Below are 14,102 nucleotides of genomic sequence, written 5' to 3'. Positions count from 1 at the left end.
CCTCTCCCATTCTGAATTTTCATCTTAGATTTGTTTCTGACTCAGGATTAGCAGCTACCTCTTCTCTAGGCTTCAATATCCAACCACGTAGAATGAGGATAAGTATGCCCCTCTCCATCCCTGACATAGGTCAACCCAAAGGTCTGTCCCGGGGTGGAGGTGGGGGTGCATCTAGTGGAGATGTGGTCTAAACACATGGCATTATTCTATTCACAAAAGCTCCCCCTGGGTCCCACCAGACTCTAAACCAGATGAATGTTATTCTGTCTAAACACAAATAAAATAATTTCTTTTCAAGCTCCTTAGCCTCTTTAAGAACATGAGAAGCACATTTTGTAGTTTTCAAACTGAAATTTCCAAGTCACCAGGAAAAGGGGAAGGGAATTTACATAGTGCCTCCTCTGTGCCAGCCATGGTACTAAGTGCTTTTTAAAAATATTACCTTATTTGATCCTCACAAGCCTGTAAGGTAGGTGCTATTCTAACCCTCTAATTTTACAGGTGAAGAAACTGAGGCAAATAGGTTAAATGACTTATCCAGGATTGAACAGCAACTAAGTATATGAGACTGATTTTTTAAAAACAAAAACTTACATTTTATTTTTCCTCAAAGAACAAAAGAGAAAGTAAAACAAGAGTCAGTTCTGAGAAGGATAGTTAACTTTTATTGACCTTATGGTCATTAAAGAGCTTTGTGTAAATAATATGGCTTTTAGCCTTTGCTCATAGTTCAGATTTAGAAGAATCAAATTTAGTTCTTTAAAAAATTTATATATATATAATAAAAATTGAGGCTGAATTTGAACTCAGGCCTTCCTAACTCCAGGCCTCGGGGTTCTTTTTGCTGTGTCACCTGCTGCCTTCCTAGAGGCTGTCCATCCCTCACCCCCCTCGTTCTGACATGCTAGACAACCTAAAGGGAGTCTGCTGTTCGGTTGCTGTCCACTGAAGCCTCCATAAACTCGAGTCTGGGGTCACTGGTTTTGGTCAGGCTCATCACTCATGGCTTAAGCAGCTTTCAGAAAGAATCACAGCAAACTGAACAGCAGAATCATCCTGTAAGAGCAGTGCTCTAGTAATGCTCTAGGACCTGATGACTCACAAGTCATGAATAAACAAGGGTGTTTCTCTACAGCCCCCACCCTGCCCAACTCCCATATCCAGCTCATTTACTGATGCTTAGAGAGGGAAGCCTCCTTTTTAAGGTAGAAGAGCAAAGGTAAGGGTCTAAGGAGGTAAATGGCCTCACAACCTCTGCCTCCCATTCTCAATCAAACTTTGGATCACTCTTCCTTAGAAAATCACTGTGAGACCCTGAAGGGGGGAGGAGAAGGGAGAATAGAGAGGGAAGAGGACAGAAAGAAAGGGGAGAGTTTGGACACCTAGTGCATTTATGGGAGGATGGCATTCGTGACCAGAGTTGGAAATCGGGTTCTAAGTTTCACTCAGCATCTCTTTCATCTAAGTGATAATGATGGAAGGGCTGAAGAGGAAGATATGCGATGAAAAAGGAAAGGAACTGCAATTACTTCAATCCAAAGAACAGAAATTAATCAACATTCAAAGGACCGAAGCAGTGAGAGGCACAGTAGATACAATATTGGACTTGAGAGTCAGGAAAACGCAGGTTTGAATCCTGCTTCAGACAATATCTGGGTGACTTTGTGGGAGTCACTTAGCCTCTCAGTCTCAGTTTCCTTTATCTCTAAAATGAGAATAATGGCACCTGCCACACCGGACTATGAGGATCAAATGAGGTAAAGTACATGAAAGGTTTGGCAAATTGCAAAGCACTATGTAAATGCTAGCTATGCTACTACTCTTATTCATTATTATTGTTGTCGCTGAAAGGTGTGGTGGAGAGAGTTGGTCTCAAAGTCAGGAGGACCTGAATTTAAATCCTGCCTATGGATGCTTGCTGTATGACCCTGGTCAATTCACTTCACTTCTCCTGGTGCTCTGAGTAATGAGGCTGTAAGTTGCAGAGAGGGAGGTGACCTGCAAGGGTAGAGGGAGTTTCCTCACATAAGAGTTCATTATATAAATTAAATTGCGAGTCCTTAAGCTATTAATAGCTTAAAGCTTCAGACTTTGGGGGCATTCTGTCTATTGGACACCTATAAGACCACCTTCATTTCAGCTGTGTTGTTCAAGCCATTTCCCCAGAGGCCACAAGAAGAGGAAATGGACTTCAGCTGGCAAGGTAGGGATGTGACCTGAAGAGTGAGGACAATAATCCACTGAACTAAATGGGCCAATGAGGAAAAGGTAGTAAAAACTGCTTGACTTCATGTCCTTTCAAACAACATCTCGAGGGTAGAAAGGGAGATACAGTGGGCACTATAGGTAATTAATTATAAAAGCTAAACATATCAACAAAATTTATTTTAAAAAAATAATCATTTGTTTGGGATGGCTTGGGTGCCATCATGTCTAGACAGAGGAATAGACTAAATGACCTTATAAGGTCCCTTATAACTGGAGATTTGGGGAAACCAGATACCATTTCCCAGATTTAGTGGTTTTTGAAAAGAAGGCTTCCAGGCCCCAGCTGTTTGCCGTGTACTTCTCAGGCCACTAGATGTCTCTGCCGATCCACCTGGCCAAGCCATGGGCTCAAAGACTGTCTTCAGGGAAGATGGTAAGTCTTCCAGAATGAGTCAGGCTCCCAGGCCATTGGGATCCTTGCCAGGGCTCATCGTGATATCTTGAGTTCTCTAGGGAATTAGCTCAAGTCCTCCCCTTTTTTGGAAAGTTTCCCCTAACCAACACAATTTGTAGTGTTCGTAGGATAATAGTTCCACAGTATCTTTAGTACAGAGACCTTCAACCATCTAATTCAATTCCCTTACTTTACAGAGGAGGGAAACTGAGGCCCAGAAAGATGGAGTGACTTGCCAAATGTTATTAAGATAGTAAGAAGCCAAATGCAGGATTTGAACTCAGGACTTCTAACTCCTCTATCTTCCAATCTACTTCTCTCCTCCCTTTAAAATTTCAAAATACCTTATTCCCCAATAGAAAGAAAATACCTTGAGACTCAGCATTGTATAATTTGTGGTCTTTGTATCCCTAGCACATAGTGAAGAAAAGTTTGATTTCTTGACTAATGCCTGTATCCATCTGGCACACACCTCACACTGCTTCCTACTGAATATTGCTTTGTATTTGTATCCCAATCCAATTCAACAAGCATTTTTCAAGCCTCTTGGGTGCCAGGCACTGTAGGCAAAATATAAAAAGCAGTCCTTGGCTTCAAAGGGCTTACATTCTCTAGGGGAGAGGGAGAATCCAAGATGTGAAGAGATGAGCACAGCTATGATAACTTGAGGAGGGACAAAGCACTAACAAACAGGGGGCAACAGATAGAGCTTTCAACAGTAGGTGACTCAAAAACTCAGCCTTGATGGAAGACAGGGATTCTAAGAGACAGCAGTGAGGAGGGAGTGCATCCCAGGCATGGGGAACAGCCGGTGCAAAGGTGTGGGGGATGGAAGGTAGTATCAAAAGTTAAGGGACAGGAAATAGGTGAGTTTGGATGGAATGTGGTATGTGAGGAGGAGTAATGTGAAATAAGCCCAGGATGGGAAGCTGTGAAGTACTTTGGATGCCAAACTGAGTAAGTTATATTTTATCTTAAGGGGCAAGAAGTAGACCCTGAAGAGTCTTGAGCAAGGGAGTAATATTACTGGAATTGTAATTTGGGAAGATTATTTTGGCAGTGAGGAGGAAGATGGGTTGGAGGGGGCAGAGACTGGAAGCTGGAAGTCCAATTAGGAGGCTGTTACAACAGTTTAGATGAGAGGTGATGAGGAATTGAACTAGGTTGAGGCTGTGGGAGCAGACGGAAGGGGATAGAGGGCAGAGATGTTACAGAGAAAGAATCAACCAACTCAGCAACTGGCTGGATAAGAGGGAGATTCCTTATGTACCATGCAGAGCTTGTCTCTTGAGCTCAACTGTGGAATCCTTAAGAAAAAGGACTTTGTCCTTCACTTCCTTACATCTCTTCTAATATCTTGCATAATGCTTGGAACACAGTGGGTGCTTAATATTTATTTGTACATTGATCAGCTAGGAAGCTCTGGCTATCTAGTCAGCCTTTTTTTTTTTTGCCAGTCTCCCCCTCCTCTCTTTCTCTTCCCTGGGTCCAGCCAGAGGCCCCTCTAAGGCCAGGATAGGTTCCCAACCAAGAAGCCAAATGCCTATAAACAAGCCACCTAATCCTCTTTCTGTATTGCTCTGGCCAGGAGCTCTAGCCTCAAGGGAAAGGCAGCTCTGGACTGTAGGGACAAGAAACAGCTGCTGCTCTTAAGGAACATTCCTTCCCGGAAGGCTCTGCTCAGGTTTCACTGACTGAAAAGGGCTACTCTCCCTCTCTCCTGGTGTTGGGTTTGGGGAGGGAGTAAATCGGAGGGGTGGGGGGAGGAGGGAAGAGCATGGTGAGGGGCAAGGGCTTGGAGGATGGCGAACTTCATGCCTGCAAAGTATCAGGCAGCTACAGAGGTAGAGAGAGGGAGCTCCAAATGCTCAGGGGTATTGGTTGATTTGAACGTCTGACCATTTTGTAACTTCTGTCCTAGAGAGGTGTTTCTCTCCACCTCCTGCTCTATATGTTCCGCACAGAGCCCCACAACCAGTCAGGAAACTTCCCAGGATGGATAGCTTCCCCAAAGCTTGTTGGGCAGATTCTCAGAAGGTAAACTGAGTGGCTTTGACAGAGCAGTAGCATGTTTATTCCTTGAGGACAAGGGTTTTTTCATGTTTGTTTTTATATCCCGTCTGTCTAACACAATGCTCAGTACATGGTAGGTGTTTAATAAGTGCTCATTAGGTCCGATTAGATTGCACTGGATAAAAGCTGACACTATTCCCTCTTCCCATCCCTGCAAGTCCAAGGTTGCCTCATAGGCCACTGAACCAGTTCCACCATGAAACTACCTCCTCCTTCCTGGGCAGGAGATTTCTTGATCAAGCTGGTGTCTGGCCTCACAAATAGGAAGCTGCCCCTTCTTTGGTTCCCTCTGCCCACAGTCTCAGTATTGATGCTCCCTCTGTTGCTCCATGGACACCCCAGCATTGGTTGAGGTTAAGTTGTGCACCCTTTGCCCCAGGACAGGGGTATAACTTAGTGCTACTCGCCTTCAGCACACAGTTTGCTAGTTAGTGACTTGCTTGGTCCTCACAACACAAGAATTATGAGCCCATTTTGCAGGAAAGAAACTAAAATTCAATGAGATTCGATAACTTTCCTAAGGTCACACAATTAGTCGCAGAGATGGGATTCAAACTCAAGTCTTTTGATTCTGGAGTTCAATTATATTTTCTCTAAACTACAGTTCCACAATGCCAAATGCCCACTGCCTCGATAAGCAGCCTGCTCTGAGCTTCTGGCTTCTCCTACTTGGAGCGAGCCTAGGAAACCGCTGCTCTCCATGATTCATTCCCCTTCATCCACTGAAAAGAATGCCTTAGGAGAAGCAAAGTCATTCATTCAGTGGGTACATAATAAGTGTCTTCTACATACTCAGTGCTGTGGAAAAGAAAAGGAAATCTAAGACAGCACTTACTTTCAAGGAAGTTACAATCTCCTTGGACAGGCAGGACATCCAAATACAAAGATGGGAAATTCCCCTGCACTTGCTAGGCTGGGATTTTCCCAGAGAGCAAAGCAATGACAGACTCATAGAATAGTTTATTTGTAAGGGACCTTGGAGATCATTCTGTCACAATCTTACCTAAAGCATGAATTCTTTCCATAGTATCCCCGACAACAGGAAACCCAGACCCCACTCAGATCCTGCCAGGGGCAAGTATTCTTTTATTTCCCATTCCACGTTTGGACAGCCTAGTGGTCTGTATCAAAAACCACATGTTTTTTGTACTAGTTCAATTGAATTCAACTACTACTTACTGGGGAAGAGGATATAAATGATGTCTTGAGGGAGGCCCTGCCCAGGAGGAGCCTATAATTTGACTAGGACAGGAGACTAGCATTCAAGGAGTAGTTAAATAACTTTTGATAGGTATGACCTAATGCTGAATAAGTACTTTAATTGTTGAGAGAAGAAAGGGAAGGATCACCGTAGGCTGAAGTAAGCTTCATGGACAGGCCTGTGGGAGGCAGCAACAGTAGCCTGAGTCTCTTGACCCTGCTTCTGTAACCTGGCATCACCAGGAAGATACTTGTGCCCCACAAAAGAAACTTAACCTCCTTGCCTGCCCTGCCCGCCCCCTTCAATTCCCAATCAGAAAAGTCAGTAGTAGATGCAAATAGCTAAGGAGGAGGGAGCCAAAAGAGAGGTAATGTAGTGGGAGGACTGGTTTAAAAAAAACTGAAATTTCTTTCATTTTTTAACACCAATGTACAAAATTAACATATGGAGGCAAACTATGAGCCAGCATTTTGCAACAAAGCTGGCGGGGCTGGGGGCGGAAGGGGGTACAGGGAGAGAGAAGAGAGGAGTGCTGGGGGAGGGGCAGGGGGAGGAATAGGAATGTTGATCCCTTCAGATCATGTTCCAAAGGGGAGAGACCCCTCCCCAAGCCAGCCAGGCAGTGCTGCTATTTTAGGCTGGGGGGATTAAGGCTGAACCATGACGAATGTCACAGAGTACTTTTTCTTTTTCCTCTGGGGCACCCCTCCTTCCCCCAGCTCAAAAGCTCAGATCTTTACTTCTAGCTTCTACCCAGGAAAGCCACCACTCCCATTTCATAGTGTTTTCGAAGTTCATGGGAAACTCATTAAGTCAGATTCTGGTCCTTCCCAGAAAAGGACTATCCTAGCTTCCTCCTAACTCTCTTTATCTGCCTCATCCTGTCTCCCTTTCTCTGTTCCTGGCTATTTCCTAGCCTCCTTTCTTTGAGGAGATTTGAGGTTTTTGCAACTTCCGTCCTTAGGATCAGATATTTTCCCCCAGTCAGTGGTGTGAAGCTTGAAATGATAGTGATAAAAGTTGCCTCTTGCTTTTCCCAAAGATCTAAAGTCCTATGGCTAACCAGTAGGACAAGTTTTCTTGGAGATTCTGTTTACCCATAGCCCATCTTGTCTTCTCCCCTAAAGCTTCACTCCCTCAGACAACCCTGCCAGATTCTGGTCCCTAGCCCCTGAGTAGGATTCCAAAGAGGCTCTTAAACTGCTTTTGCTCACTTATTGCCTGCCCAGAAGTCATATCACTTCTCTCTTCCCCCTCCACAGTATAGCTCCTCATTGGACCTCGCCCCCCCCCCCCCCCCCCCCCCCCACTGCAGACCTAGAGGTAGAGTTGGAGGGCCCAGGAGGGGGAATCCAGTGCCTCTCTAAGGGCCTGATTATTTCCAAAGACTTGTGCTAATTTTCTGATATGATCCTCACATCTCTGTGAGGCACTAAATCCTCATTACTTTTCCTGACTGATGCATTCTAATTAGATCAACACTTAAAAAAAATTCACAATAGCCACAGGATGGCTTTCCATCTCATTAACTCCTCACTTATTATTTTCATGAAAATTACTGATAAAAATGTGCATCTCCATTTGGTGAGGCCTCACAGCCTCCTCAGCTCCTATCTCGAATCTCTCCCGTCACCGGGGCTGCGCACCGTTGCTATAGCAACCCACAATAATAGAAACTAATAAATTACAAACGAGATGCTCGTTGAGCAATTATTGTCCTCTTTTATGCAAGTTTCTTGCTAATTTTGATCATAAGGGAAAGTACAATAAGACTCTGAAGGAATGAGTCTATTTCAAGAGAATATTAGCAAACAGAAGCCTGGGCGGCTTCTTCAGATCTGTGATAAAATGATTTGGTTATTTCAGGCAATCGAAAGAGGAAATAAACTTCTTGTCCCACACTCCGTATTATCCAAAGTCTCCACCCCACACCTTTCACTTTCTCCCAGTTCCAAAAAGGTCTTACATAGCAGGGATGGTATTTGTTTGCAGGGTGAGAATCTCAGGAGATGTGACTCACTATCAAAGAAATATTCTCTTAAAAGTCATCCCCTCCTTTTGGCTGTCTCCATCCAATCTAAAAGTACCCTGGAAATATGGCTGTATGTATACAAGAGGGCTCCTGTTCTAAAAGACCTCCTGGGAATTAGATGGCACAGTCTTTCTCTGTCACCCCTTCCAGCATTTCACAGTTTGTACCCACTCCTCACCTCTCTCACCCCACCAGATGGGGTGCTTGAAGAGAATGAGTCATCACAAAGCTTCTTCAGAAGATATTTCAATATGTTTAGATTAGGAGATAAAGTCATCTTTCTACCCTTTCTCCTACAAATATCCCCAAAGTGGAGCAGGGAGAATCCAAGAAGGGAGGTATTATTCATAGGATTATAGATTCATAGTTAGAAGGGACCTTAGAAAGTCACCTGTTCCAACCCTCATTATACAGACAAGGACACTGAGCTTTAGAGAGGGTTAATACTTTGGATGAGGTGACACAGGTACTAAATGGTACAGTTGGGATTTCTACCCGAGAACTAGGACCCCTGTGCCATACTTTCTAGGAAAGGAGCCAGTTGTTGCATATAAGTAGCAAACATCACCAAAGTGAGGCTCATCCTTGGATAGAAGGTTGGTGAACAGATGTCATTAGATTTTTCCCTTACATGATGGGTTGGAGGGGTCAGCAGAGCTTTCTTTTGATGGACTTCTTAAGCTATGGGTTGAAGAATACAAGAGGGATCTATCCCAACTGGGAATACAGAATCTGCCCTTCTTCCTGCCTCCTAGCTTCTCTGAAACTGGAGTAGAGAGAGCTGAAGAGGTGGTATTGGACAATCACAATGAGCAAAGTTTTGGGGACATGTGTTGTGTGAACCCAAAATTAAACACTGATGAAGCAGTAATGGGGTGAGAAGAGGTGAGAACCATCAGAAGAGAGTGGTCAAGGAGAGATGAACTGTCCAGTAGGCAGAAAGGAGCTGAAGAATGGTCAGTTTGCCCACAGCAGCCACCACCAAGAACGTGGGCTGCCCAAGGTACTTCAGCATTAGGGTTGAAGGTATGCTGCTTGTAGTATAATCAGGAACCTGGCTACCTGGATATGAGTCTCAGTTTTGTCCCTGCTTGAGAAAAGACACTCTCCTTCTCCAAGAGAGTTGTTTCACCTATAAATAGCAACATTTTGCTCAGCATTATTTAGGAGACTTCACTCACAGCATCCCCTCTTCAGAGGCTCTTAACTACCCTCAGCTGTCAGCCGTAGGAGAGTAGATGAGATGGGGTGGGGGGAGGGCCTTGACAACTAAAGGAGCCAATGAGGCAGATACCTCTTAAAGCATCCTCAAGTATTTTCATGATGCCCACCCATTATTTTGCCAGGTCCAGGTTAGGAGTCAAAGGAGAGAGAGGGCCCCAACAACGCTGAGTGGGAGGAAGCCAGTCATGAGATGTATATTACCTGTGGGTGCAGGTTTATGGAAGGTTGGTTGGGGGAATAGGGACCTCCAAGGTCGTTCCTGAGCAGGTTGTCACTGTGCATCTTAGTCTTGAGGCAGGTGATATAACGGTTACAAAAGTCCTTGCAGAGTTCATTCACTTTCTCCAGCTCCAGCAGGTGGATTCTCAGAACCTGGATTGCTTTCACCATCTGGAGAGATGGGGAATGCAGGGAAGAAGTGAGAGGTGAGGTCACGGCATCAATTCTGATATCATGCATACCCATTCATGCCCTCCCCATTCCATCTCTAGGACCCCAAGGTCACGGGAGGAGAAGGAGCATCACTCACTGCAGCAGTAGCCAAGGGAACTGTGTGGCTTCTTAAAGAGGCCCTGTCTTCAGAAAAGCTGCCAGGGACTGGAGCAGGAGATGTAGAGATTCTCTATCTCTGAGCTAGTATGTTCTAATCCAACCTCTTCCAGGAAGCCTTCTTAGATTAACCTTATCTAATTCTCCAAAATATCCAAATAATTTCTAATCTTCAGCCCCACCCCATACATCAACATACTTTTTACAGTAATTATGTATTTTGATAACCTTTTAGGAGTTTTTGTCTCCTGGAGCCCTTTGTAAGCCCTTTGAGGTCAGTGACATGTTTGTTCTTTAAAGAAATAAAATTATTGGGGCCCTTTGTCTTTATATCACAGCCATTTCAACTTCTCCTGACTGAAGCCTCCTTTGTGAAATGAATAATATCTAATAACAATAGCTAATTATTTTGAAAGTGCTTTAAGGCATATAAAGAACTTTATAGGTTATGTCAATTGGTCCTTACAACAACCCTGTAATATAGTAGCTATTACTATCATCCCCATTTTACAGATGAGAAAAGTGAGGCTGAGAGCTGTTAAGTGACTTGTCTAGGGTCACACAGCTACATGAACACCTGAGACAGGATTCAATCTAGGTCTTCCTAAATCCACGTCCAGCACTCTACATACCACCAAATTGCAAAATTAGAACAACTAAGCAAAAAAGTTTGCTAGTCACCACATCATATTCTGTTCTAGTAGTCCCCTATTTCTCTGCTACGGGGGAACGTGATGCTTCATTATCAGTTGTCTGGGATCTTTATGGATTTTTCATTTCCTCAGTTCATCTTCTTTTATGACCTTTTGATTTACATTGTTGTAGACATGTCTAACTGGTCTCTTTGTATTGCCTATTTAAGGTGACACAGTACAGGAAGCACAGGACCTAGAATCAGCAACACCTGAGTCAAAATCCTTCCCCACATACTAATTCTGTGACCTTGGGTAAGTTACTTAACTACTGTCTGCCTCAGTTTCCTCATTTGTAAAATTGGGGTGATAGCACCTACATCCTAAGGTTGTTTTGAGGATCAAATGAAATACTAATTGTAAAGTGCTTAGCTCAGTCCTGGCACATAGTAGGCACTATGCAAATGCTATCATTATCATCATCATTATTATTATAATTCTGAATTGAAATCTAGAATATTTCAGCTGCACCACCAACAGTGTATCAATGTACCTTTCTTCTTACAGCCCCTACAACATTACCTCTTTGTCACATCATTGTGAGATGGAAACTCAGAGCTGTTTTAATTTTAATTTCTCTTATGATCAGTCATCTGGAGCATGTTTTGCTTTGTCCATGGTAACTCTTCTTTCAAAGTTCTGGATGGCTCTGGATGACACATGCTTGTTTTTGGATATCAGAATTTAATCAGTGATGTTTGATGTGACTGTGTTTGTTTTTAAATCTGTATCCTAAGCTTCTGACACAGTACTACTTCCCTTGCAGGCACTCAGTCAATATTTGTCGCACTGACTCCACTTTGGGCCAAAGGGACAGAAGTGGTCAAGAATTTAGCACTATATGATTGTCCTTAACATTATAGGTACTTATGTATCCTTGCCTACATTTGTTGCCTGTATATCTGTAATAGCAATTTATATTTGAAGGTCTTTCCCACCCATTAATAGGCCATGTGACCTGCTTACATCACAGGAAATACTGAGAGAGCAGTTACAACAGTTAGAGCTGAGGGAAAGAGCAGATGTGTGCTGGGCTGTAAGTTTGCAGCAGGGGCTGATGGTTTTGGAATGGTGAGGCTCCATATTGTGATATTGTGTTTTAAGTTCCTTGCTGTTATGACAAAGTGGGCTTATTGGTTGTGGGAGTTGGTTGCTTGGTTATGGGATCTGGTTATCTGGTGTCTGAATAAATGTTTTATTTCTTCTACCTTCTATGCGGAGAGTCTTTCATATTTTGCAATACAGAACCACATAGGCGTATTCATGATTATCGTCAATGTTCTGTTTATTGCCTTGCTGATACAGTATCTTTGTATGATTGTATGAAAGTAGTGAGGTATGTATTGGCAATTATCAGCCTCCAACTGGGCTCTGTGATTTAGGGCTGGAAGAGATGAGAAAAATCTAGTCTATGCATCTCTTTCTTACAGATTAGGAAACTGAGGCCTAGCGAGGAGAGGTGACTTGCCCAAAGTTACAGTTATTGAGTGACAAAGCTAAGATTCGAATGCGGGTTTCCTGATTCCAAATTCAGTGCTCTTCCCATTCTATCACCCTAGCACTCATTGAGATCAATCATTTGGAAAGACTATTGAACTAGATGGAAAATTCTCCAAGGGCTAAGACTGTCGACTATTTCTTTGGTTTTGTCTTAAGAGTGTTTCCCAGGGCTCTCTCTGGCTGGGGTGAGCCCTCAGGCCATGATATAGATGGACTGACAGACTGGAGGATAAAAATTCTGTCTTGCACGAAGGTCAGGTTAAAAAAAGCCAGAGGATAAACTGAGGTTATAATGAGTATTAATTTTCTGAAAAAAGTAGGGTTTGGATGAGCCTGGGCTGTTGCCTTAATTTGCCTTTTTCTGGGAGTGGAACTCTTTCTTATATGTGTCATAATGCCTAGAACGCTGCTGGGCACAAAACTGGGATATGGTCATTTGTAGCATAAAGGAATGGAATAGAAAAGCATTTAAGTGCCTACTATATGCCAAGTAAAGTGCCAAACACTTTTCTAATATTATCTAATTTGACCCTCACAAAAACCCTGGGTGGCAGATCCTATTACAATTGCCATTTTGTAGTTGAAGAAACTCAGGCAGAAAGAGAAGTAGCTTGCCCAGAGACCCAGAGCTAGTAAGTGAGGCCACATTTGAACTCAGGTCTTCCTGACTCCAGGCCCAGCAGTCTATCTCTTGTTCCACCTACCTTTTTCTGGCAAGACGATGGAATAAGAAGAAGTAAGGATCTAGGTCAGGAACACAAGATCCCGGGGTACCTAAACAGCTGTAAAGCCATCCTCATTTCTCCCATCTCTTCCATCTATTCTCCAGGCACCCTCCTTCTTCTTTTCCAGTCTTCCCTCCCTCACGTCTGGCCCAACAACTTCATAATAATTGCTCCCTTCCTCTCTCTGGTATCCTCTGAATGGCCCAGACACTGGTCTGGAAGACACTATGGTGGATCATGTGACCCAGCCCCTTGCCTTTAGGTTGATAAATATCTAAATAGTCTAGCACAGATGGTTGTCACTTCCCCTCTCGATACTATCTAGGAATAGAGACTTAGAGCCTCAGTAGGCCTCTCAAGGTTTTATCACACTGTTGGTTAAGAAGAGCATGTTTTTATGTCCAGTTAAAATCCTCCCAGCTTTAAGTTAAGCTCCTTTCCTCTTATTCAGTCTTTCCTAAACATGGAAAACAACTGATAAGCACTTCACTTATAAAATCTTCCTATGGTAGAAGATAGTGTTCAAGTCACCTTTGAGCAGCTCCTGTCTTAGAAAAAGAATTTGTTTCACTTTCTTCTCATAGAAAAGGCAGTGTGGTATGATGGAAGGAGCAAAGGATATGGAATCAAAGTACCTCAATTCAGATCCTGATCCTGCTTCTTATCACCCAGAAGCAACAATTTCTCTGGGCCACAGACCTTCTTTCACAGCTCTAAATGCTATGATCTTTGTCTACTCCCTAATCATCTTGGATGTTCTTGGCAACCTCTCTAGTTTCTCCATGTTCTTTTTAAAAGTACAATAAATGAAATGAGACATAATACGCTAGTTTGGGTCCAACCAAGAAATACAGCAGAAGGCATACAACCAACATCTTAGTATAGGGTCTGACACATAGTGAGCACCTAATAAACTAACTCTCTCTCTCTCTCCCCTCCCTTTCCCTCTCTCCCTTTTGTTCTGTCTGTATCTGTACCCCCTCCCCAGCCTTGCCATTTCCCACAACAGAAGGTCAACTATTAGCCCTAATCTTCCTCATTCTGCATTTGTGTTGTCAAGCTTTTGCTCCTAAGAATAGATCACTCTGTACCAGTTCCTGCTGAATTTCATCCTGATATGACTAGTTTTCCATGATTATTTTGAATATTGCTTTCATCTTTCAGTATAGCAACAATCCCATAGAAGACAGTATTCCCTGTAAATCTGTTAAGCATAATCCCATTTCTTTGTCCAATTATTTTTCTTTTTCCTATAAAACTTCCATACCATAAAATAGTTTTGTGACCTTGGATAAGTCAATGAGCCTCACTTTTTCTTCACCCAGAAAATGGTTAACCTAAATGTCCTTTGAGATCGCTTCCAACTATAAACTTATCATCTCTATGTTCCCTATGAAATACTTACTGCTTCCCCGTTCCCCCCCCCTGCCCATCATAGTGCAGG

The 14,102-nt window shown here is 43.2% G+C and overlaps 1 protein-coding gene across 1 annotated transcript in view; it reads right to left on the bottom strand.

Moving 5' to 3' along the window:
• The window catches only part of PKNOX2 (PBX/knotted 1 homeobox 2), a 351,167-nt gene that overhangs the window by 42,117 nt on the left and 294,948 nt on the right, over positions 1–14,102 (bottom strand). Inside the window, exon 7 of the mRNA XM_036747254.1 lies at positions 9,394–9,582. Coding sequence (XP_036603149.1) covers positions 9,394–9,582 — 189 coding nt within the window. The remainder of the gene's footprint in view (positions 1–9,393; positions 9,583–14,102) is intronic.

The sequence above is a fragment of the Trichosurus vulpecula genome, chromosome 2 (genome assembly GCF_011100635.1).
Source record: "Trichosurus vulpecula isolate mTriVul1 chromosome 2, mTriVul1.pri, whole genome shotgun sequence".
Lineage (NCBI taxonomy): Eukaryota > Metazoa > Chordata > Mammalia > Diprotodontia > Phalangeridae > Trichosurus > Trichosurus vulpecula.
The sequence above is the reverse complement of the archived record's forward strand: the minus strand, read 5'-3'. Positions and strand labels throughout refer to the sequence as shown.